Source organism: Schistocerca nitens, chromosome 10 (assembly GCF_023898315.1).
Source record: "Schistocerca nitens isolate TAMUIC-IGC-003100 chromosome 10, iqSchNite1.1, whole genome shotgun sequence".
Classification (NCBI taxonomy): Eukaryota; Metazoa; Arthropoda; class Insecta; order Orthoptera; family Acrididae; genus Schistocerca; species Schistocerca nitens.
In genome coordinates, this window is record NC_064623.1 from 6857088 (window position 1) to 6884075 (window position 26988).

The window sequence follows — 26988 nt, forward strand, 5'->3', positions numbered from 1 at the left end:
GCTTTTGAAATGTGGTGCTACAGAAGGGTGCTGAAGGTTAAATGGGTCAGTCATGTAACAAATGAGAAGGTACTGAATAGAATTTCGGAGACAAGGACTTTGTGGCAAAACTTGACCAAAAGAAAGGATCAGTTGATAGGATACATTCTGAGACATCTAGGAATCACCAATTTGGTATTGGAGGAATGTGTGGGTTATAAAAATCATAGAGGGAGACCAAGAGATGACAACTGTAAGCAGATTCAGAAAGATATAGGTTGCAGTGGTTATTCAGAAATGAAGAGGCTTGCACAAGATAGAGTAGCATGGGGAGCTACATCAAACCAGTCTTTGGACTGAAGACCACAGCAGCAGGAGCAGCAGCAACAACAACAACAACAAGTGAGATGAAAATTTAATTATAATTGGGGAATGGAAGAGTCAAGGGACATAAAAGGAAGCAGTGACTGAGAAGGTAGTGAGACAGGACTGTTATCTACCCCAATGTTATTCTGTCTGTGCACTAAGCAAGCACCAAACGAAAGCAAAGGAAACTTTGGAGTAGGAGTTAAAGTCTAGGAAGAAGAAATAAAAACTTTTGAGGTTTACTGATGATATTGTATTTCCGTCATAGAGAGCAAAGGACTTGGAAGAGCAATTGAACAGAGTGTATTGTCTTGAAAGAAGGATATAGGATGAACATCACAAAAGCAAAACAAGGGTAATGGAACAGAGCTGAATTAAATCAGGTGATGTTGAGGCAGTTAGGTTAGGAAATGAGACAACTGAAAGTAGTAGGTGATCTTTTCTATTTGGGCAATAAAATAAGATGATGGCTGAAGCCGGGAGGATATAAAATATGGGCTGGCAACGACAAGAAACATGTTTCAGAAGAGGAATTTGTTAACATCCAATATAGATTTAAGTATTAGGAAGTCTTTTCTGAAGGTATTTGTCTGGAATGGTAGCCATGTTAGGAAGTGAAACATGGACTATAAGCAGTTTAGACAAGAATAGTTGAAATGTGCTGCTACAGAAGAATGCCAAAGATTGGGTGGGTAGATCATGTAACTAATGAAGAGGTACTGAACAGAATTGGGGAGAAAATAAATTTGTGTCACAACTTGACCAAAAGAAGGGATTGATTGATAAGACACATTCAGAGACATCACTAATTTAGTACTGGAGGTAAGTGTGAGGGTAAAAGTGTAGAGGACAGCCAAGAGATAAATACAGTAAGCAGATTCAGAAGGATTTAGGTTGCAGTTGTCACTCTTAGGTAATGAGGCTTGCACAGGACATGGAGAGCTGCCTCAAACAAGTCTTCAGGCTGAAGACCACAACAACAACAATTGTATGTTGTTTGATCTTTCTATCCCCCTCCCTCCCTTCCCTTCTCACATATTTACCACATATAATGCACCTATCTTCCCACTCTTACTAACTCTTGTTTGATGTTTTTGTCAGTAATCTTCATTTTGCATTTTACCCTATCTTCCACCTTAAGCTCTTATGTTTTCAGATTTCATCCAGTGCAATCCACAACCATCTTTCTTTCCTTCTTGTCCTGTCTGGCACATTATGGGTGACTTTTCTGTAACTTTCCCCATTTCCTAAACCTAACCAGTCTTTTCCACTGACCCCTCACCTCTCTTCCTCCCCTTCCATCCTTCTGCCAGAAGAAGGAGCCACTGACTCCAGCTGCTGGCATTGGTGAGTAGATTTATCTATCCAATTATATTATGTTTCCAAAATTTGATTATTTTTTTTTTGGTTTAGTATGATTAGCTAGATTAATCAGTTTTTCATGTTTAACATTTGAATATTTTTTCAATAGGTTCTAATCCAGTTATAATTCTCTTGAATACTAAAGGTAATGATTTTTCTCCACAAGTTATAATTCTTCATGCTTGATTCTGGGCTATCTCTAACATGCTGATATTTCTGGTGGTAGCCATAACAATTGCTTCACTACTGTGTGTTAGAATTGGTCTTATGGAGGTTGTGTAAGTGTTGTTGAGCAGTGTTCTTGAACATCCCCATTTACTACTGGCTAATGTCTGCAGTACACTGACTCAGCTTTTTTGCTTTCTCAACAGTTTTATTTATGTGGGGCTGCCAGTTTAATTTTTGATCCCTACACATGCCAAGTATTTAGGGTGTTCAGTCCGGAACCGCGGGACTGCTATGGTCACAGTTTCAAATCCTGCCTCGGGCATGGATGTGTGTGATGTCCTTAGTTTAGTTACGTTTAAGTAGTTCTAAGTTCTAGGGGACTGATGACCTAAGATGTTAAGTTCCATAGTGCTCAGAGCCATTTGAACCATTTAAGTGTTTGTTCTGCTGTATATACTGCCCTTCAATTTTTAGAGTTAATTTTGGGTGAGAGTGACACAAAGAAAGTATTTTCTAGGAGGTTTTCCAAGTACATATTTATTTCCATAAGGTTTTCATGTGACCAATCCTTGGTGCAATTTGTTACTTGGTTCATTTTATGATATTTCATTGCAGTTTTATCTGCTGATACCACCTGAAATAGTTAAGGTGACCACTAGCAACAAGCAGGAAATCTATGTTTGTGTCCCAGTCTGGCACAAATTTTTTATGTCATCATTCCATTCTACAGTTGGGTGTCACCTATATTCGCAGCTGTGAATACATTTTCAGGTCCATTTTGTTTGATAATTGTTTCCTTTTGTCATTTGGTTATGAAATACAAATAAAAAGGTCTTCTGCATAAATGTAATTTTAACTTCTTCTGTTGTAAATATGTATCAGGAGAGATCATTGATGAAAGTATTGAATAATTTTCACTGGTCACTGCACTTTGAGGAACTCCCTTCTTGGATTTGTTATACATATTTAGTTAATGCATTGTTTATCTTAGTTTGGTATAACATTCCTTGTGTGATGTCACATATCCAGTGCAATATTTTCCCACAAATGTTTACATCTTTCAGTTTCTCTAAAAATGTTGCCCTCCATGTATTAACATTGGTTCCATTAAAATCAACAAGTAATACCAGGGAAGATTTCTTGTTAATCAAGGCATCTTTTATTTCTCATGAGAAGTTTAAAATTTGATCAGTGGTTGAATGGAATTTTCTAAATCTTTGTTAGTTCATAGAAAGAAGTTCTCCGCTTCAATCAAGAATTTACAATCTTGTCCATAGTTTCCTGCTATTTTGATTGTTAAAGATATGGGCCTGTTCAAATGGCTCTGCGCACTATGGGACTTAACATCTATGGTCATCAGTCCCCTAGAACTTAGAACTACTTAAACCTAACTCACCTAAGGACAGCACACAACACCCAGTCATCATGAGACAGGGAAATATGGGCCTTTAATTGTCCAAATTATCTGCTGGTTTCCCTGATTTTAATTTAGTATAATGATACTCTCTTTCAATAAGGCAGGTATATGTGATTTCCATGTTTGGTTAATTAATTTCAATAATGTTTCCACTGCAACTGGACCAAGATGTTCTGAGAACTCAGGCATGATGTTGTCTGACCCACCTTTCTTCCTATCTTTTAAACTTGAAACCACTTGTGCAAGCTGTTCTCTAAAGTAAAATCATCACTTAATTATTTATTAGATATATCTCAATGTGCTTTCCTGTATAGAAGCTTCATGATTTTCTCTTTCTTTTTGAACTATTTAGGTACATCTTTAAATTGAGAATATAATTTGCTTTTGCTTTATTTTGATCTGTATATAATCTGTTTGTAATACAGAGCTTCTCAAGTTTTCCAATGAATTTACGAACATTGCCACTGACATTCTGTAGTTTTTCTGTTTTCAGTGAGATTGTTGAAAGTTTGTCTTTTGGATTAATTTATTGTCTTTTTAAATTTTTCTGTTATCTGTCTCCATTCTACCCCATCACTTTCTTCATAGTTAATTAGATGTATATCTGAATCCATTATCTCAGTTTATTCAGGTATAGATTTGAATGAATTGAAATAATATATTTATGCATCTGCATTTTGCTAAAATAAAATTGTCAAATTCAAAAGAATAGTAGTTCAATATTGTAATACAGTTTTTGTTTGAAATTATTGTTTAGAAGTTACAGTGTAAAATATCAAGACTGACTATTGAAATGGTAAACTTACTTATAGTTAGTAATGTATAACATAATTTAAAAAGTAATAAGTTGTAGCAAAACATTTAATTTTAGAGTTGAAACATGCAGAAATGTTAGTAATAAAATAATTGCATAATTTAATAGAAATTTGTCTAATTCAAAAAAATTGTTATTATTTAATTCTTTATGAAATTTTGTATAGAAGAGAAGTTGTATTAGGAAACAAATAATGTCAACTGTTTACTTCTTTATTGTAAAACCTACTGCCCAAGTCAATTTTTTGTGAACATATAATTTCCCATTATATCTCTGAAGAGTATGAATTCTAATAACATTTTTAATATAATGAATTTTTTTGTTTTGATATAGTGGTGCAAGGCCAAGAAAATTAGTTACAACAGCTGTTGTTACTTGGCCGCAATTAGATAAAGTTATGAGCGTGTTTCTAGTGAATTTGTTGAGAAAATGTGCATATAGTTACTCAAGTTGAAACAAAATGTTGTATTAATTTATGTGAAAATGACCTCAAAAATTTTGGATAACGTAAGTTACAGGTGCTGCAAGTTTGTGTTTCATACTTTAGTTTTTAAAATATGACCAGAACATATCAAAAACCCCTAGACAATAATCATATTTCATCATATAAGTAAATTTCTGTAATCATAATTCAGTATATTCATCTTATCTTAACATTAAAACAATGAAAATAATCCATATTTGACAATATAATGTAAATGGATAGATAAAAAAATAAAAAATCTACTCACCAAGCACCAGCAGCAGAGCACACACACACACACACACACACACACACACACACACACACACACACACACACACATATGCAGGCATGCACAAAAAGGATTGACTTTTGCACGATTTAGGAGCCAGTGGCTCCTTCTTCCAGCATAAGAGTTGAAGGGGAAGGAGGAGGACTGAAGGAATAAGACTAGAGAGGTTTAGGAAAAGGAGTACAGTTTGGAAAAGCCATCCAGAACCCTGGGTCAGGGGAGACATACTGGATGGGATGAGAAGGAAAGACTGGTTGATGAGGACTGCACCAGATGATATTTGAAAACCTGAGAACTGGAAGGTCTCCAAGTAGCCAAACATAATCATGTCCAGTCAATGTCAGTTTAGCTGAACCAGAGGACCCAGTCCATTCCATGTAAGCACAGCTACCAACATCATGGAGCCACCACCATCTTGCACAATGCCTTGTTGGCAAGCTGGGTCCCTGGTTTCATTGGGTCTGCACCACACTTGAACCCTATCATCAGCTCTTACCAACTGAAACTGGGATTCATCTGACCAGGCCACAATTTTCCAGTCATCTAGGGTCCAATCGATATGGTCACGAGCACAGGAGAGGCACTGCAGGCGATGTCGTGCACTTGCATCATTCGTCTACTGCCATAGCCCATTAACGCCAAATTTTACCACACTGCCCTAACGGATATATTCATTGTACATCCCACATTTCTGTGGTTATTTCACACAGTGTTGTTTGTCTGTTAGCACTGGCAGCTTTACACAAAGGTCACTTCTCCTGGTCGCTAAGTGAAGGACATCGGACACTGTGTTGTCTGTGGTGAGAGGTAATGCCCCATTGTTGGTATCCTTGGCACACTCTTGACATTGGGGATCTCAGAACATTGAATTCCCTAACAATGCTTCTAGTTTAAAGTCTGTTAATTCCCATTGTGCGTCCATAAATCAACTCGGAAAGTTCTTCTCATGAACCGCCCTGAGTACTAGTAACAGCTCTGCCAATGCACTGCTCTTTCATACCTCGTGTATGCAATAATACTACCACCAGTGTATGTGCGTATCACTACCCAGTGTCATTTGTCACCTCTGTGAACATTTGTAAAGAAATTATGTAATAATGTAAAAGGCTAGTGCTGCACTATTCATTCATTTCTCTCTTCCAGTCATTGCACATGCATCACACATTGAAGACAGATTTTTTTCACAGTGTGAGACTGCATGCTCTATCATCTGACATCAGGACCGTAACGGCAGTGTTCGGTTTGCATTTTATGTACTGTAAAGTCCCATTTACTGGCCTGAAAAACTGTCAGCATCCCTCTTTAATGAGTAAAATGCTGAGTTCAGAAAGAGGGTAAGGTGTTAGTATTGTACACTGCATAACTTTGGGAGAAAAGGGTTTCCAGGAGAAAAAGAGAAAAGAAGGAAGAAACATAGTGTCAAGATGTTATGAGACATGACAGACATTTTATTGTCACTATTATTACATACTTCCATTAATATTTTGCCAAACCCCTACACTGTGTTAGCCAAGTAAATGTCCACTGTATAGGATGTATTCCTTAAAAGGTACTTTTAACTGCCTGTTAATAAGTTTCACTAATCTCTTGAATCTCCTAGGGCAATTTATTGTACAGTTCTATTCCTTGGTAGAAAATGTTGTTTCAAATTTTATTTTCTTCTCTCTTGGGAAATATTAGTTCATGTAGATATTTTTCCACGGTCACGGGCAGAGTTGTTTGTACACTATTTATAAGGATTTATGTAGATGTGTACAAATGATTAATAAATGTCGCACATGGTATAGCTAAAATCATCAATGTTTTGAACAGATCTTTATGATGAGCTCAACTAATAATTTTGGTTAATATTCTTGTTGTTCTTTTATGTACCAGTTGTTTGAAAACTGTGTTCATGTTTTGTGCATTTGTCCCCCAGTAAAGAAATCCATAGCTAAGAGCTGAGTGTATGTATAATTAGTATGTAAATAAAAGAAACTGGCTTTTACACACTGATGACAGGACTCTGTGGGCATAACATGTGGCTGACATTCTGTTTGCAAATAAGTCTGTGTGTCCACACCAATTCAGCTGAGAATCAATATTCATTCCCATAAATTTGCATTTGTTACACTGTCTGCAGAGGTGCCATCTACATTTAATTTACTGGGTCATTTTCACTCTCAAAACTGAAATTCCCCATTTATTTTCTTTACATTCACTGTCACTTTATTGTTCTCAGGCGATGGAGGCACAGGTGGACGCGGGCCGCACTCGGTCTATCGGGCTGTCCAACTTCAACTCGAGGCAGGTGAAGCGCATCTGGCAGTCGGCACGCATCAAACCCGCCAACCTGCAGGTAGAGCTTCACGTCTACTTCCAGCAGAGCCAGCTGCGCGCCTTTTGCCGGGCCCTTGACGTCACCGTCTGTGCCTACATCCCGCTGGGGTCGCCAGGCGCGCGGCCTCCTGGTCTCACGGCGAACACTGTGGATGCTAGCAAGTATGTAACACTTCATTTTCTTACAGTTTGTACAACAGTATCACACGAGCACTTCATAGTGCCGTAACAGTTTTTGACAAGCCCGTGGTCATTTGTGGGTACGTAAGAAGAGCAGAAAAAGAACCATCTGGAGAACATTTTCCCATCCAAGTGACAAATTATTTTGGTGCTCTCCTGTCCTCTCTCATGTCCCTCAGGCATCAGGTTCCTGTCCTTGGGCTCTTGGTAAGATTTTAAGCTAAGTCTAGTGATTGTGTAAAAGGGTTGTTTTCTTTTTTAAAATAACTTTTACGTAGACAATCTTCTCTAACGCATATAAGTTTCTTAATCTTATTCCAGTACTGAATATTAAAAGAAGAAACAATTTCCATTTAAGCTAATTCCTGAGAAAGGAATTCACCTATTGTATCTTTCTAGCATAAATACAAATGTGCTGTGTATTAAACTGAGTAGAAATAATAAAAATATAACATTTTTGTTATGTACCTGTAGTTTAATAATGTCACTTTTTAAACTCTATAATTTACAAATTATTTCACTTTCCATTGGAAGATCTGGGACAGACATACAAAAACTATCAACTTATTTTATCTTGATGTGTTAAGCATTAGACACTTTTTTACTGCAGAAGTTCTATGTTAAGTGTCGAGAAGACTCACTAGTAAATTGGTATATTTCAGGAAATTTGCCATGGAAGTGGCCAAAATTGGTAAATGTGATCAAACTTTTTATGTATCAAACTGAAAAGAAAAACACAAATTTGTGTGTGATACAGAAAAGAGAAACTCTGTGAATGAAGTAATTTGTGGACAGCACATGGAAAACCTCCTTTAGTGTGTATGGTTGTACAGTAAATTGTGCCATGTAATGTGCTGAAGTTTTTTGGTCATCAGTCTACTGACTGGTTTGATGCGGCCCGCCATGAATTCCTTTCCTGTGCTAACCTATTCATCTCAGAGTAGCACTTGCAACCTACGTCCTCAATTATTTGCTTGACGTATTCCAATATCTGTCCTCCTCTACAGTTTTTGCCCTCTACAGCTCCCTCTATTACCATGGAAGTCATTCCCTCATGTCTTAGCAGATGTCCTATCATCCTGTCCCTTCTCCTTATCAGTGTTTTCCACATATTCCTTTCCTCTCCGATTCTGTGTAGAACCTCCTCATTCCTTACCTTATCAGTCCACCTAATTTTCAACATTTGTCTATAGCACCACATCTCAAATGCTTCAATTCTCTTCTGTTCCGGTTTTCCCACAGTCCATGTTTCACTACCATACAATGCTGTACTCCAGACGTACATCCTCAGAAATTTCTTCCTCAAATTAAGGCCAGTATTTGATATTAGTAGACTTCTCTTGGCCAGAAATGCCTTTTTTGCCATAGCGAGTCTGCTTTTGATGTCCTCCTTGCTCCGTCCGTCATTGGTTATTTTACTGCCTAGGTATCAGAATTCCTTAACTTCATTGACTTCATGACCATCAATCCTGATGTTAAGTTTCTCGCTGTTCTCATTTCTACTACTTCTCATTACCTTCGTCTTTCTCCGATTTACTCTCCAACCATACTGTGTACTCATTAGACTGTTCATTCCGTTCAGCAGATCATTTAATTCTTCTTCACTTTCACTCAGGATAGCAATGTCATCAGCGAATTGTATCATTGATATCCTTTCACCTTGTATTTTCATTCCACTCCTGAACCTTTCTTTTATTTCCATAATTGCTTCCTCGATGTACAGATTGAAGAGTAGTGGCAAAAGGCTACAGCCTTGTCTTACACCCTTCTTAATACGAGCACTTCGTTCTTGATCGTCCATTCTTATTATTCCCTCTTGGTTGTTGTACATATTGTATATGACCCGTCTCTCCCTATAGCTTACCCCTACTTTTTTCAGCATCAACGTCAGAATTGCCTCTCTCATCCCTTTACTTTTCCTAAAGCCAAACTGATCATCACCTAGCGCATTCTCAATTTTCTTTTCCATTCTTCTGTATATTATTCTTGTAAGCAGCTTCGATGCATGAGTTGTTAAGCTGATTGTGCGATAATTCTCGCACTTGTCAGCTCTTGCCGTCTTCGGAAATGTGTGGATGATGCTTTTCCGAAAGTCATATGGTATATCGCCAGGCTCATATATTCTACACACCTACGTGAATAGTCGTTTTGTTGCCACTTCCCCCAACGATTTTAGAAATTCTGGTGGAATGTTATCTATCCCTTCTGCCTTATTTGACCATAAGTCCTCCAAAGGTCTTTTAAATTCCGATTCTAATACTGGATCCTCTATCTCTTCTAAATCGACTCCTGTTTCTTCTTCTATCACATCAGACAAATCTTCACCCTCATAGAGGCTTTCAATGTATTCTTTCCACCTATCTGCTCTCTCCTCTGCATTTAACATTGGAATTCCCGTTGCACTCTTAATGTTACCACCGTTGCTTTTAATATCACCAAAGGTTGTTTTGACTTTCCTGTATGCTGAGTCTGTCCTTCTGACAATCATATCTTTTTCGATGTCTTCACATTTTTCCTGCAGCCGTTTTGTCTTAGCTTCCCTGCACTTCCTATTTATTTCATTCCTCTGTGACTTGTATTTCTGTATTCCTGATTTTCCCGGAACATGTTTGTACTTCCTCCTTTCATCAATCAACTGAAGTATTTCTTCTGTTACTACCTATGTTTTCCTTCCCAGCTTCTGTGATGGCTCTTTTTAGAGATGTCCATTCCTCTTCAACTGTACTGCCTACTGCGCTATTCCTTATTGATATATCTATAGCATTAGAGAACTTCAAACGTATCTCGTCATTCCTTAGTACTTCCGTATCTCACTTCTTTGCGTATTGATTCTTCCTGACTAATGTCTTGAACTTCAGCCTACTCTTCATCACTACTATATTGTGATCTGAGTCTATATCTGCTCCTGGGTACACCTTACAATCCAGTATCTGATTTCGGAATCTCTGTCTGACCGTGATGTAATCTAATTGAAATCTTCCCGTATCTCCCGGCCTTTTCCAAGTATACCTCCTCCTCTTGTGATTCTTGAACAGGGTATTCGCTATTACTAGCTGAAACGTGTTACAGAACTCAATTAGTCTTTCTCCTCTTTCATTCCTAGTCCCAAGCCCATATTCTCCTGTAACCTTTTCTTCTACTCCTTCCCCTACAACTGCATTCCAGTTGCCCATGACTATTAGATTTTCGTCCCCATTTACATACTGCATTACCCTTTCAATATCCTCATACACTTTCTCTATCTGTTCATCTTCAGTTTGCGACGTCGGCATGTATACCTGAACTATTATTATTATTATTAACTATCGTTGTCGGTGTTGGTCTGCTGTCGATTCTGATTAGAACAACCCGGTCACTGAACTGTTCACAGTAACACACCCTCTGCCCTACCTTCCTATTCATAATGAATCCTACAGCTGTTATACCATTTTGTGCTGCTGTTGATATTACCCGATACTCATCTGACCAGAAGTCAGAAGTGTGTAGACCATTTTCAACCACGACATTCGTATTGTGTTTGGAGTCAGTTCTTGTATTCGACCAGTAGTTGTGCGTACTCTGGCAGAATTGTTGGGATGCAGCTGTGGACAAGTGTGTACTAGGCTAGACATCTCTTCCTAGCCACATCTGCAACTTTTTCTTAGTATTTGTAGAGCACCTAATTAGGCAAAACATTGTAAAAATGTACCGTGAGACTGAATGCTGCCTGCTGGCATTGTGGACACATGACGTGGTAAATAAAGTATACTAGTGCCCAAAATCAAGTATAATCATGAAAACATGAAAATGAAAGGAGAGAAGGTGAGCAGTCACCCAACGTAAATGTAAATACTCACCTGTGAACCCTGATCGTTTGTTTGGCATAGGAGAGCAATACTCTGTGCTGCGAGTAGTGGCGTAATTGAAAGATGAACATGAACAGCGCACGAGAACACTCATGTCTCAGTCTTGTTTGTCCATCCATAGTGACCATAACATAGTCTCTTAGTGAAGTTGAGAACGTAACACCACAGAGATGCCACTGGGACACTGTCTTGTAGGGTGGAATACCTGGCCACCTGGTAGGTGCCAGACACATACTAAAATGTCAGGATCTTTAAACGTGCCACAAAGTGTCACTTTGAGGCTTTGGCGATGCTTTTGAGATACAGGAAATGTTCACTGTAGGCCAAGTTATCGAGAAAGGTATTAAAAAAGATCAATTGTGATTTTTCTGTCATAAAATACTTTTATTTGTTGCTTGAGAATATAACAGTTTACAAATAATACTATAAATCAAACTTAAATAGCCCAAATAAAATTTAAAAAATAACTAATACATAAATTGTATATAAATGTAACCTACAAATATTTAAATTTATTCTTAAATGAAGGAAAATTACTTTATGAAGGCATAGAGCCTTTACTAATAAAAATTAAGAAATACAGTAATTTGCCTGATAAGACAGACTTCAGAAAATTTCTTTATGAAGGCATAAAGCATTATCTACTGAAAAACAACTAGCCTACTTTTAAAAAACTGGCTAAATTTTTTTAAAGGACTGTATGATGTCCTTTTGTTTTCCGCAGTGCACTCTGCATCTTGATGCTTCATCATGCAGATGATGAAGGAACAGTAACTCTATTACCAACGCATCTTGTTGTTCAAAATACTGAAGGACAGTTTTGACTGCCTTTAGTCCCTCACTATGTGATATTTTAGTGTGTTGTATGGCAGAGTCTTGAACATCTATGTCTTCATGATTTTTGTGGATTTCTTTGTTAATTGTGACAGCAGCAATAATTTCTGAATCGAGCATAATGCCTTGCTCAATACCACTCTTGAACTACTCTTCAACTTCATTTTCATCGGCTTCTTCACATCCAGGAACTTTGTTCATGAGGTTGATTATGAACTCATTCTCTTCATGATCCAGGAATGAACTAGTGTTAGTGACTCTTAGCTCATTCCAGGAGTCCACCATCCATTCAACAATATCCCATAGGTCAATATTCTTTAACTTCTGGATAAGACCTTGACTATCATTGTTTGTAGAAAGAAGTGGGATAACAGCTTACACCCACATCTTCTCTCGAGACTAACCAAAACTCCTCAGTCCGTGGACTGGTGTAACACTGCGACATTGGGTGGTAAGAACAGAGCTTGTGTGCCACCATTTTTTAACTCTTTGATGACTGGGTGTGAAAATGCATTGTCCAAAATCAGAATAGCCTTCCTTGGCAGGTTTTTAAATGTTAAAAACTGCTCAACCGATGGGACAAATACTTCAGGAAACCATTCTTTGAAAATTGTGCCATTAATCTAGTTATTTGACTGGTTCCAGTACCAAACTGAAAGTTCATCCATTTTAATGTGCTGAAATGATTTTCCAATGAGACCAAGCTTCAATTTGTGGTCACCTGTTGCATTACAGCATGCTAGGATTGTGACCCTCTCCTTGCTTCTCTTAAAAGTGTGGGGTGTTTGTTCTTTGTTGAAAGCAAGACTTGTAGGTGATAACTGTGCAAATTTTTCAAGCCTTTTGGCACTCCTCCTTGTCTGGAGCTAAACAGATAATTGCATCACGCTTCATAGAATCTGCGTAAGAGTCATTATGGGCATCAGTAACAAATTGACACTTACAGTTAAGGCCGTGAATTTCAGCTGCCTGGGCCCTGTACGACTGCTTTGGTTTCTTGCAGTATTGTCGCTATGACACGTTCATTTGCGATGGTAGTTGGACAGTAAAGTGCACATGTGATCAAAAGAAACAGATCCCGTTTCTTGTAAAGGGGCAAGATGACACAGTAATTGATGCACCTTAGGTGGAATCCACAACAGAATGCACGAATTTGAGGCTGTCACATCGAAAGCCAAAAAATGCTTTTTTTGTAAGCTACCAAATCCTCGGCTGAATCATCATATGGAGGAAAAGTGGGTGGATAGACTGGGGGAATGGTACCATGTCTGTTAACGGAAGCTGGCAAAGTAGTCACTGCTGAAGTAAGCTGTTCAGTCAGAGCTGGTAGCATGGCGTCCATAATGACTAAACCTGACAAAACTGCACTTAGAGGTTGCACATGTGGAAATTGTTCTAAACATGTTGCCCATTGTGTAGTAACCAGCTAATACATGAAAGTGATCTAAGTAACAGAGATATGTCTTTATTCATAAACCTCTGAACAATAACAGAAATAAGCCACTCATGACTCCCCACGTGGCAAGACAAAAAAGTCATACAGAAGGTGCAACATAAGTGATTCACAGAACAAATGATGTGAGCGGTACAAACTAAAAAACACAATGAGAGTGAGCTGGCACTGTTCTGTGCACAAGTAGATGCGAGATGCCGGTAGACGGTTGGACGGAGACTGTGCTGTGTGCACGCTTCATACAGGCGGCCTGTAGTGGCCAGCGTGCACTGATACAGTTGGCAGTTAATGTAAGTGCACACTCGCAGCAACACTACAGTCAGCGCACTCCCACTCACATGCACTGGTAGCACAAGACAGCAAATCTGATACTAGGAAGTTAGTAAATAACAAGGTCACATCAAAGCTAACAAGAATGTCACTTGCTGTTGTTGTTGCTGTGGTCTTCAGTCCTGAGACTGGTTTGATGCAGCTCTCCATGCTACTCTATCCTGTGCTAGCTTCTTCATCTCCCAGTATGTACTGCAGCGTACATCCTTCTGAATCTGCTTAGTGTACTCATCTCTTGGTCTCCCTCTACGATTTTTACCATCCACTCTGCCCTCCAATACTAAATTAGTGATCCCTTGATGCCTCAGAACATGTCCTACCAACTGATCCCTTCTTGTAGTCAAGTTGTGCCACAAACTCCTCTTCTCCCCAATTCTATTCAGTACCTCCTCATTAGTTATGTGACCTACCCATCTAATCTTCAGCATTCTTCTGTAGCACCACATTTCAAAAGCTTCTATTCTCTTCTTGTCCAAACTACTTATCGGCCATGTTTCACTTCCATACATGGCTACACTCCATACAAATACTTTCAGAAACGAATTCCTGACACTTAAATCTGTACTTGATGTTAACAAATTTCTCTTCTTCAGAAACACTTTCCCTGCCATTGCCAGTCTACATTTTATATCCTCTCTACTTCCACCATCATCAGTTATTTTGCTACCCAAATAGCAAAACTCCTTTACTACTTTAAGTGTGTCATTTCCCAATCTAATTCCCTCAGCATCACTTGACTTAATTCGACTGCGTTCCATTATCCTAGTTTTGCTTTTGTTGATGTTCGTCTTATATCCTCCTTTCAAGACACTGTCCATTCCGTTCAACTGCTCTTCCAAGTCCTTTGCTGTCTCTGACAGAATTACAATGTCACTGGCGAACCTTAAAGTTTTTATTTCTTCTCCATGGACTTTAATTCCAACTCTGAATTTTTCTTTTGTTTCTTTTACTGCTTGCTCAATATACAGATTGAACAACATCGGGGAGAGGCTACAACCCTGTCTCACTCCCTTCCCAACCACTGCTTCCCTTTCATGTCCCTCGACTCTTTTAACTGCCATCTGGTTTCTGTACAAACTGTAAATAGCCTTTTGCTCCCTGTATTTTACACCTGCCACCTTCAGAATTTCAAAGAGAGTATTCCAGTCAACATTGTCAAAAGCTTTCTCTAAGTCTTCAAATGCTAGAATCGTAGGTTTGCCTTTTCTTAATCTAGCTTCTAAAATAAGTCGTGGGGTCAGTATTACCTCACGTGTTCCCATATTTCTATGGAATCCAAACTGATCTTCCCCGAGGTGGACTTCTACCAGTTTTTCCATTCGTCTGTAAAGAATTCGCATTAGTATTTTGCAGCGGTGACTTATTAAACTGATAGTTCGGTAATTTTCACATCCGTCAACGCCTGCTTTCTTTGGGATTGGAATTATTATATTCTTCTTGAAGTCTGAGGGTATTTCACTTGTCTCATACATCTTGCTCACCAGATGGTAGAATTTTGTTAGGACTGGCTCTCCTAAGGCTGTCAGTAGGTCTAATGGAATGTTGTCTACTTCCGGGGCCTTGTTTCGACTTAGGTCTTTCAGTGCTCTATCAATCTCTTCACGCAGTATGATGTCTCCCATTTCATCTTCATCTACATCCTCTTCCATTTCTATAACATTGCCCTCAAGTACATCACCCTTGTATAGACCCTCTATATACTCCTTCCACCTTTCTGCTTTACCTTCTTTGCTTAGAACTGGGTTTCCATCTGAGCTCTTGATATTCATACAAGTGATTCTCTTTTCTCCAAAGGTCTTTTTAATTTTCCTGTAGGCAGTATCTATCTTACCCCTAGTGAGATAAGCCTCTACATCCTTACATTTGGCCTCTAGCCATGCCTGCTTAGCCATTTTGCACTTCCTGTCGATCTCATTTTTGAGACGTTTGTATTCCTTTTTGCCTGCTTCATTTACTGCATTTTTATATTTTCTCCTTTCATCAATTAAATTCAATATTTATTCTGTCACCCAAGGATTTCTACTAGCCCTCATCGTTTTACCTACTTGATCATCTGCTGCCTTCACTACTTCATCCCTCAAAGCTACCCATTCTTGTTCTACTGTATTTCTTTCTCCCATTCTTGTCAATTGTTCCCTTATGCTCTCCCTGAAACTCTGTACAACCTCTGGTTTAGTCAGTTTATCCAGGTCCCATCTCCTTAAAGTCCCACCTTTTTGCAGTTTCTTCAGTTTTAATCTGCAGTTCATAACCAGTAGATTGTGGTCAGAGTCCACATCTGCCCCTGGAAATGTCTTACGATTTAAAACCTGGTTCCTAAATCTCTGTCTTACCATTATATAATCTATCTGAAATCTGTCAGTATCTTCAGGCTTCTTCCATGTATACAACTTTCTTTTATGATTCTTGAACCAAGTGTTAGCTATGATTAAGTTGTGCTCTGTGCAAAATTCCACCAGGTGGCTTCCTCTTTCATTTCTTAACCCCAATCTATATTCACCTGTATGTTTCCTTCTCTTCCTTTTCTTACTATCAAATTCCAGTCACCTACTTGCTGTTATCCTGCGTGTAAGTTCTAAAACTTGTCTCAAATATTTGATGAAAATATTTGTTTTTACAACTTGATGTATCAGTTTTCAAGACAAATAATTTGCTAGAAAGTAAGTTGGTGAATTAATCCAATTCATTATAGGTCTCAAAGGAGATGATTCTTTGTGTAACCAAGCGAGGTGGCACAGTGGCTAGCACACTGGACTCACATTCGAGAGAATGATAGTTCAATCCCATGTCTGGCCATCCTGATTTAGGTTTTCTGTGATTTCCCTAAATAGCTCCAGGCAAATGCTGGGATGGTTCCTTTGAAAGGGCAAGTCCAACTTCCTTCCCTAATCTGGTGAGACTGATGACCTCGCTGTCTGGTCTCCTCCCCCAAAACAACCCAACCCAATTTTGTGTAACTTGAGTTATCCATATATTATGGGTGAGACAGGTATTCAAGGCATGAGATTCTTTGTAATAGAGCTACACATTCTGTGGTCTGATATCAGATTTTTCAGTTTCCAAATGATTCTGTTCATCTCATCATTTTTCAACTTGTGGTATGTAGGATCAGCTAATAGCTGTTCCATCTTCTTGCAGTATTCCACACCTTCATAACAACTGTAGGTCTCCTCATATTTGATTTTATCACAACAATGCTTTCGTTACTCTTAGAGTTCATTAAGAGCTTTCCTTTTCTGCACCGATAGGTTGGTTTTGAGTGGTTTAGATTTCCAGAGAATTCTTGACACATTGTGTCTTACTTCTTTGACCTGCACCTTCAGAAAACGAAATGAGGAAATCTTCTCTTACTATCCAAGGATGATGACCCTCCATTGGGAGCCCAAGATTTTTAACCAATACCCCACTTCTCCAGCACAAGTGTGGAAAAACTATGCCTTATAAGAGATGGCAACACTGGTCTCTGACAATGTCCAATCTACTGTGGTCACCCAAATGTTCTACAGAAGATACCAGCAATGGAGTTAAAACATTGATTGTCTGAAGAAGTGTGATGAGGCCTAATAACCCAGAAGATTTTAATTTCACAGAAATAATAAATTTGAACATCATGCATGATGCAGTAGATTTCACACATCTCATTGTTTATGACTTCATATCTCCTGAACTATGATAGGTGGGTGGTTCTTATCCCAACAGCGATTGATGCCTGACAGTAAGCGATATGTGTATCAAGTCTGGTTGAAATCGGCTCAGTGGTTTAGGAGGAGATGTGGCACATTCATACATACCTAGATTATTATAGTATGTATGGATGTATTTTATTACAGTATTATTGTATTACATACATAGCCCATACCCTAGAGGATCTCTACACTACAGGTCTACAGGACAACCAGTGTAAATCAGCTGCTCTCAACTAAATCAAATCAAAGTTGGTCTCCCGTGCTCTGCTCAGTGGCTTGATGAGCACATATCTAGTTGTTGAATAACTACTTGGGTGTGGTCAGGTGTTTAGTATTCTGTGTAACAATAACCTGTGACTTCACATCACTCTGCCACATGCAATCAGACTTTTTCTTTCAATTTCAGACAGCCAAAGCGAGACCAGCTGACTAACCCAGTGGTTTCACAAATCGCACAGAAGTACGGGAAGACAAATGCTCAGGTGCTGTTGCGCTACATCGTACAACTCGGCGTGGCGGCCGTACCTAAGAGCACTAATCCGGACCGTCTCCGTCAGAACTTTGATGTAAGTACGTGGACGACCTCTTTGTGTGAGCTGTTGGATACAATTTCAGCAGCTTGCTCATATAATTGTGGCATTAATTCTGGACACTATTGAAATGTTCATTCATTTAACGAGATTTATGTAAATTGTAGTGCACTAAATCAATGGATTATGCTTCTGCTTTTTGTTTACCATATGCATACTACATATTCATCATATTTAGAAAATGATATGTTATTTTTATTGATAATAAATGAAGAGACTTAACTGACAATGATTTAAAAACTTCATTATTTTACATGTTTGTGCAGCTGCCAAGTAAGTTTGTTATTAAACCTCCCGGCAGATTAAAACTGTGTTCCCCACTGAGACTCGAACTTGCGACCTTTTCCTTCCACGGGCAAGTGCTCTACTGACTGAACTACCCGAGCGTGACTCATGTCCCGTCCTCACAGCTTCAGTTCTGCCAGTACCTCATCTCCTACCTTTCAAACTTCACAGAAGGGAATAATTGCTGCACACACAGAGGCATTCAAATAAACATTTCTCGTGCTCCATTCGTGAATGGAATGGGAAGAAATCCTAATAACTTTTGTAAATGCCTTGTTGCTACTGCTGTGGTGGCCGAGTTGCCCTAATTGGAATTTCTTCTTGAAAGAGATATGCAGGTTTCACACAGTCTAATGTGACGGTAGTGGTTTTGCCTTTAACGATAATATCGAGCATGCAGTCTCCTCATCACACCATTTTATGTGATCCTGAGTGAGGTGGATGTATCAAGGATTTGATGCCGTCACAGCATAGCATTATGTGTGCGTATGTAGGACCCTTGCTGTGTCTGGACGGTTGCTGGGACCGGATGGGAGATGTGTCCTCTCAACTGGCAAATAAAAATCGCTGTCTGTCAAGTTGGGTAGCTGCTAGGACTGTGGATCTATACCACAAACTCCCTCGGCAAGTGCAACGACAGGCCGCACACAAGTTTGGCAGCTGAAGGTTTCAAATCTGGCTTGTAAATGTTTCTCAGACTGAGCAAAACCACTGGCAGCTCTATTGTCCAGCTCGCATCGTGCCACATCGGGGCTACTTTCGGTGAATCGTGCCAGCATTCTATCATCCCATTGCTTGCAAGGTGATAGCTTGTCATTCTGTGATGCACAGTGCCACAGAATTTCGTCAGTTGGGCAAATAGATCAGACTCAAAGTGGCGTCCACCGTCAGTCGTGACGTGCAAAGGACAGCCAAAGCGTGACACCCGACTAGAAACAAAGGCAGAAGCTAAAGTTTCTGCTGAGATGTTGTCTACTGGTGTGGCTTCTGGCCAGTGGGTGAAGTGGTCTATCATTGTTAATAAATACCATTGGCCATTCAACGGAAGAAATGAGCTGGCCACACGGATATGAATGTACGCAATTCGAGCTGTTGTGTCTGGAAAGTTGACCACATTTCTGGTGACTTTGCAGCGTTGGCTTTTAATACATATCCTTGACCAGTCTTGGCAGTCTTTCTACACTCCTGGTCACATAAAATGACTGGCGACCAGTTGTGTTCTGCACAAATTCCTGGATGGCACAGGTAATGTATATTATTGAAAGCATACCTCCTGAATGCCTTGGGTAGGGAAAGGCAGGTTTGCCACTGCACATATCTGAATACAGCTTGCCGTTGGTGCTGGGAATCTCTACTATCTGAAGTCTGAGTGATGACTCGGAGTCTTTGAGCAGGTTGTGCAGTCTGTGGTCTGATAATTCTGTGAAATCTGTTGAACGAGTGATGCTGCCGATGTGGGAGAGGCAGTCGGCCACTACGCTGTCTATTCCAGGAATGTGTTTTATATCTGTGCTGAACTGAGAAATGCAGACTAATTGGTTGTGTTACTGAGGTGAGCAATACATGTTATTTTGTCAGAAGCTATATGTGACTGTCTTATGGTCATTAAACATGGTAAATTCTCTGGCCTCCAGTTGAAATCAGAAATATTTAATAGTTCAATCAAATTTCGGGCTTGCAGCAAGTCATCATTCAATACCGTGCACGACATTTCAACTGGGCACCTGCCAGTCATCTTCAGGTGAGCTGTCACAGACTGACGAAAACATCCCCCATTTCGCAATATACAGTGCACTGTAACTGTTCTGCGCGTGCGTCGAAAACTTGATAGATGGACCACACTGCCCGCCGGCAGCACCCTCGCTGGTGGAATTGTGGAACTCAGTCGCCCTCTGCATTGCTGTTTGCCGCGGCCGTCGGCGCACTCTGTCCTTTTCGATTGGAGCAAATTGTGGAGATGACGGGATTCTGTGCACTGTCCAGCAGGTAGCCACTGTCACAGTTCAACAGATTTTCCACCAGGCATATTTATATGGATTCTTTAATAATGTAGTCCCAGAAAGATGTTGCTGTAGACAAAATCATTGTTTTCTCATACTGTATTGAATGTCCAGTGGAAATGCAATGTTCAGCAATAGCGGACTTGCTTGGCTGCAAAAGGCAGGTGTAACATTGATGTTCAGTGCAGCGTTCTTTCACGGAGGTTTGACCTATGTAAACCATACTTGTGTGTTAGGTATGTTGCATACTTATTGGGTGTTACTTCATTTTGATTGTTTTGTTTGTGCATGTGATTAGTGTCTTAAACCAGAAGCAGTGAACCATATAGAAAATGAATGAGGATATATATAAAGAGCCGAATATCCAACAAAATATTTTTGGTTCTACGTAGTTATCTTCCATTTGGTTACTTAAAAATAAACAATGTTAGACACACACACACACACACACACTAACAAGTAATTGCTTTGCTTATTCACAATGATCTAACACCTGAATGATGTATGAGAGGAATAACATGCAAAACAATCAGTAACCAGAAAACAGAAAACAAAAAACAAAGAGAAATCATCACCTCCCAGTTTCTCTCTCACACGTTCCTTTGGTTTTTTTTGTTTTTTTTCCTTCCCAATGCTACTGTTTATCTTACCATTTACTACATTGTTTATGTACTGTACCAAAACTTCAGAACTTTAGTTTTGGCAGAGTGCAACTCTGCTCACAGCTGAAAGAACATGATCCATTATGGCAATGAAATATTTTTGCCAGTGAGCCAGGGACGTAGTGGGACCATGCCAGAGAGGAAAATGCCCACTGGGAAAGAGTTGCACATACTTAGAATACCCACTTGAGTGGACAGTAGTCTCCAGTCAGAAAATGATATGATACAACAGGAAATGTGATGAGGTATTTGCTACAATCAAAATGTAAAGTGGCATCACCTAATTGGTGAGAGAAAGAACTGAATTACAGTCAACTTGCCATGGAAATAACTAAAAGACTTTTAGATATCTGCCAACATAATCTGGAAAGACAACACACAGAGATTTGTGTTTAGTGATATATAGCATGTAATTTTTTTTGTATCTGAAGTATGCCACCAACATTATGGAACAGGAAGCAACCAAATTTGCAAGAACCTCCTTTTTTCTCAATTATCAAAATTATGATGAATTTTGTACATACTTGTGCTAAGTGTTATGAAGTCTTTTCTGTAAGTATTTGTCTTGAGTGCAGCCTCATACAGAATTGAGCCATGGATGATAAACAGTTCAGATGAAAAGAGAACAGACGCTACTGAAATATGGTGTCACAGAAGAATGCTGAAGATTAAACTGTAGGTCGAATGCTGTGGAGGTTGGGTGGTCAGTAGAATCCACTGGAGGAGTGGTGGGTGGGATCTTGTGTAGAATATCTCTCATTTCAGGGAACAATGGTAAGCAATCAAACCCCTGACAAATGATCTTATATCCAAATCTGGAGTTTTTGTTGTTTGATTGATTTCTTTGATCTCAACTGGTCAAGCATTAATTTTATGGAATTTAAAAACCCAACTTTTCATTGATGGAAGTTCTGGATCCACTTGTTTTATCTGGTGCATTACCTTCCCCTTCATATTTTTCAGGGCGAAGAAATAAAAAAAAGTTTTTTTTTGTAATTCTGTCAGAGTGTAAAGGACTAGGAAAAGCAGTTGAACACAATAGATAGTGTCTGGAAACAGGTTGCAAGACAAACATGAACAAAAGTAAAACATGGGTAACAGAATACAGTATAATTGTATAATGCTGAAGGAATTAGGTTAGGAAATGAGATAGTGAAAGCAGTTGATGAGTTTTGTTATTACAGCAGAAAAATAACTAACATGGATACAGAAGAGAGGGTGCAAAATATGGACTGATGATAGCAAGAAAATGAAGATGAATTTATTAACAGAAAATATAAGTTTAACTCTTGAGCGAACACGCCTATGTATGAAGTGCACCAATCACAAATAACATTGTCTTGTATCATTCCATTGTTCTATAATTGAGAGTCCAAACCTATTTCTTCCTCATTGTTTCAACTAATGTAGTAATAAGTTCTGTTGTTATACTTCCAAGTGAGCAGCAGTTATATAAAATAAACAGTGAGCCTGGTGAGAAATAATTTATGATCCGTGCAAGAAAATGACTCAGATTCTGAACTAGCAGTGTAGTCCCACAATGAGATAGTTATCTATGAGATAATTAGTAATCAAATAAGCAGTTGGCAGGGATCTGATGCAACTAGCTTTACACAGAAGTGGAATGTGGATGATAAGTAGTTGAAACAAGAAGAGAACAAGCTTTTGAAATGTGGCACTACAGTAGGGGGCTGTAGATTAGATGGGTGCATCGAACATCTAATAGGACACACTGGAGAAAATGGGCATAAAGATATTTCTGACACAACTTGATTAAAAGAAGTGATCGGTTGACAGGACACATCCTGAGTCTCATCAACCTCACATCCTGAGTCTCGTTAACCTCGTGACAGAAGTGCGGTAAGTTAGGATTGTACAGGGAGACCGAGGAATCATTACAATAAGCATACTCAAGTCAGTATAGGCTGCAGTTGTTAACGCAGAGACAAAGAGGCTAGACCAGCATGGACACCTGCATCAAATCAGTGTCCCGACTGAAGACTGCAGCAGTGACACCCACATCAGATGCTCGGTTGTCGTCGTGCATCGTACACTGATGAGCCAAAACATTATGACCACTGCCACCTGGTGGTGCTGAGTGTATGTGATACGGTAATAGAAGAAGTGGAGCACAGACAAATGGGGAATCATTCTAAGGATGGGGGGTAAGTGGTGCAAATGCAGAAATCCACCAAATTAAGTGAGTTTGATGAAAGCCAGATTGTTGTGGCCCAGTGCCTGAGAGTAAACCTCTCAGAAACGGCCCAGACGGTCAGCTGTTTGCACACTACTGTCATGAGCATCTATGGGAAGTGGTTGAACAATGCTGAAACCACAAGTAGGTGATAAGAACATAGGGCTCAGAGGATTGGCCACTCTAAATCAAGACAGGCAGCAGTCTGTGCAGATCTCATGAGAGAGTACAGTGCTGGTGCAGACACAAGTGTTTCTGAGCACACTGCTCAGTGCACAGTGTTGAACATGGAGTTCTGCAGAGGACCCCTACGTGTTCCCATGTTGAGCCAACAACATCATCATTTATGATTACAGTGTTCACGGGATCATCAAAATTGGCCCACAGATTAATGAAATCATTTTGCTCAGTAAGATGAGTCCTATTTATTGTTAAACCAGTTCGATGGTCATGTCCGTGTGAAAAGCCACTCGAAACATGCAGTGCTCCGTGCGCCACAGACACAGGCCCGTGGGAGCACTATTGTGTTCTTGGGGACATTCACCTGAGCTTCTGCGGGACTCGCATTAGTAATCGAAGGCACCGTGACAGCTGTGGACTGTGTGAACATTATTAGGGACCAGTTGTAATCCCTTGTGCTTGATGTCTTCCTGAACAGCGATAGCATGGGCTTTTAAATAGCTGATCATAATGTTTTGGCTCATCAGTGTATGAGCATTGAACTGTCATCCATGTAGGTGCTCTGGGTTCTGAGAGTACCCGAGTACAGTATTCCCTTAAAACTGCATAGCTGTTATGCTGAATTATACTTAACGTGTTGGATGAACGTGTTCTGTAACTTGCAGGTGTTTGACTTTGAGCTGTCCCCAGAAGACACGGACATGCTGGAGTGCCTGGATAAGGGACCAGCAGGGCGACAAGTCCGAGGCTACATTCCTGGGTAAGTCCTAAGTTCAGTTTATACAAATCACACTATTTTCAGAAACTTAAAATTTTAATTTGTTAAACTTTACCACTGGTCCATTGTCATAATATAGAACTGGGTGTACTGCTGGTGGCCTGCATCTTCCCAACATGATATTTTGATGTCATACCTTGATGTCATCATCAGTGTTTCCTGAGACTGGTCGTTTTGGTGGCTGGGTCCCATTTGTGCCCATGCTCGGTGTTTACCGTGCCGTCCAGACTCACTGTGGCTGTTTCTTTCAGTGGTATCCTTCTCAAGACGTTCCATATTCTGACCGCACCTGTTGTGGTTGTCTTCCATGGTGGCAGCCGTCCAGTGGCATTCTGTATTAGGTCCGCACCCAGCAGGCACATTTCTAGCACTAATCTGGAGCTGTAGACATTTCTTGTGCTGTTTGTGACCATAGCAGCTTTCCTCATGGCAATATCACCCTCCTGGTGTTCTGAATTCAGTACACGCCTGTGAGATGTGATTCCTGCATCGTCAGGCTGCTGCTGGAGTTGCATATTATGTCTGAACACACCACAGTAATTTTGTGTTGTGGTAGCTGCTGTGAAGTGTTCCATATTATGTATGCTCCCAAGTTGTGCAGTGCATGAGGTTTCAGGTCATTGAAGTTGTTTCATATCTTTTCAGTGACCGCTATGGCTGTCCCTTAAGGAGATAGTTTCCACCTGGTGCTCTTTATGACGTCTAATACTATTAATTATGCCCCCAGTCATCTGAGGTTCATTACCAGACCAGGTAACATTTTCTGTGTTTCTGTAGTAGTTCCAAAGCTGGGTTCTGTGCCATACTGAGCTGATATCCAGCTTCCCAGTTCATTAGGTTCTCCACCATCCTGATTTCAGTAGATTCACTGATGACACTGTCTCAGGATCTGTGGGTTTGAGCCAGGACCTGGGTTTTGTCATACTTTATGGTGCGTTAAAGTTCCAGGCATTGTCTATTGCTGATTTAGTGGCCTTGGTGTTCCTCCCATCTTAGGTTCACTATTCTGGTGCTTTCACCAATCTAAGACATTCTGTGTTCACATTGCAGACAGAATGGGAAATGCCTCGAGATGGACACAACCACAAGAAACAGTCACATTGGGCATAGACAGCATAGTGAATTCAGGCACCACCCAGCCATAAATATAGGACCTGGCCAGCAAAGCAACCAATCTCAGGAAACACATGATGAAGACACTGAGTTACAACATCAAAATATTGTGTTGAGAAGACGTGGGCCACCAGCAATATACCTGGTTCTATAAAATGACACTTAAAATTTTGGTTATTAGTTAAATTAAATTCTGAACAGGTTATTACTTCTGCCTGAAGTATACAAACAGTTTGGCATACTGGCAATAGTATCACAGTACATATACTCCCCTGTGAAGTCTGTTCTCAACAGGCAATCACAAGTAGAACATAACAGAGACATTCTCAAATATAATACTAGATGGAGAAATGACTCACACTATCCATCACTCCCTCTCTGGGAGACATCACCTTGTAGAAGCACTGTCTGTACATGCAGAGAGGCTTGTGTGTTTGTAAGAAGCCGAGGTTTATACTTGGCTATCACAACTATTGCCATGGTTTCCCATGGTGGATGAGCCTCAGGAGATGAACCAGATGAAAGAGTCCCACACTGCCCCTCCCCTCAGTGACTCCCATATCTGTTTCCACAGCATTCCCCTTTTCCCTAGATAACAAACCCAAGATGTGATGCAATCCTTACCGACAGTGTGTGGCATGTGGGAAGATGTATCATTAATGGAACTTCAAGAATACAAGGTGACCACACTGTGTAATTAGCCTTGCACTGTGTGGGATTTTGTGGTGTTGAATAAATAAATCCCCAATTCTCATAGGATGGTAATGGATAAAATGAAACAAAATTAACTAAAGATGAGACCTCATACATCCAGACCTATGGAAGCTGTTTCTGCAAATGTCCACAAATGGATTGGGCGACAGACCATTTCAAGAAGTGGAGACAGTCACTGAGAATTTGGGCCAGGTCTAGTCAAATCCTTGTTTGGGGCTCAGAGGAGGAAACTTCTCAAAGGACAAACAGGAAAGCAAGGTAAAGAATGGCATTCTAATCATAAATGGAGGGCATTAAAAGGTCTTGAAACTAGGAGTTCCTATAAAAGACTTCCTCAGAGTGAAGGAGGTAATCATAAGATGGGGAACAAGTGAACAAGGGAGTAGTCTGATACTCTCATTTCTCAGGATAAATTGATCCAGAAAAAGCCAAGGCAAAAAGTAAGGAAACACTCCTATAATAATGCAGTCTTGTTTTCAGGAGGGTGGTAATCCATCAGCGACATTTGATTGTCAGCATCACCTCACAGCAGATGGAGCTTTTACAGATGGATCTCTCTGGGACAGTTGGTGGCGACACAAGTCCAGGACCCAAATTCGGGTCAGTCTATTTGGACAAAGGTGCTCTTTTCTTGGCTGGTGAGAGGATGGAAACAATGGATCAGCCATGCCTAAGATTATGCCTAAGACATCCCCATGGCAGAGGGTACGAGTTTCTGGTAAAGACACCAGCTGAGCTCTTCAGGACCACAAAGGTATCAATTTGGGTAGCAAACCTTCTTAAGGATACTCCTCCAAGCGCTCTGTTTGAGAAAGTACTGGTATAGAATCAAAAGATCTCGACAAGGACTCAGGGTAATCATCTGAAAGGTTATATTGGATGGCCAACCCTTGTGGTGGAAGTCAGCAAATAATCCCTGGTGACAAGGTGAGAACAGGATCTGAAATTGTACTTAGGGCTCTCA

General features: G+C 39.9%; 1 protein-coding gene across 1 annotated transcript in view; it reads left to right on the top strand.

The window, feature by feature from the left end:
• LOC126210192 (1,5-anhydro-D-fructose reductase-like) overlaps positions 1 to 26988 on the top strand; it is a 68451-nt gene that overhangs the window by 32430 nt on the left and 9033 nt on the right. The window contains exons 4-6 of the mRNA XM_049939369.1: positions 7083 to 7342; positions 17915 to 18074; positions 24085 to 24179. Coding sequence (XP_049795326.1) covers positions 7083 to 7342; positions 17915 to 18074; positions 24085 to 24179 — 515 coding nt within the window. The remainder of the gene's footprint in view (positions 1 to 7082; positions 7343 to 17914; positions 18075 to 24084; positions 24180 to 26988) is intronic.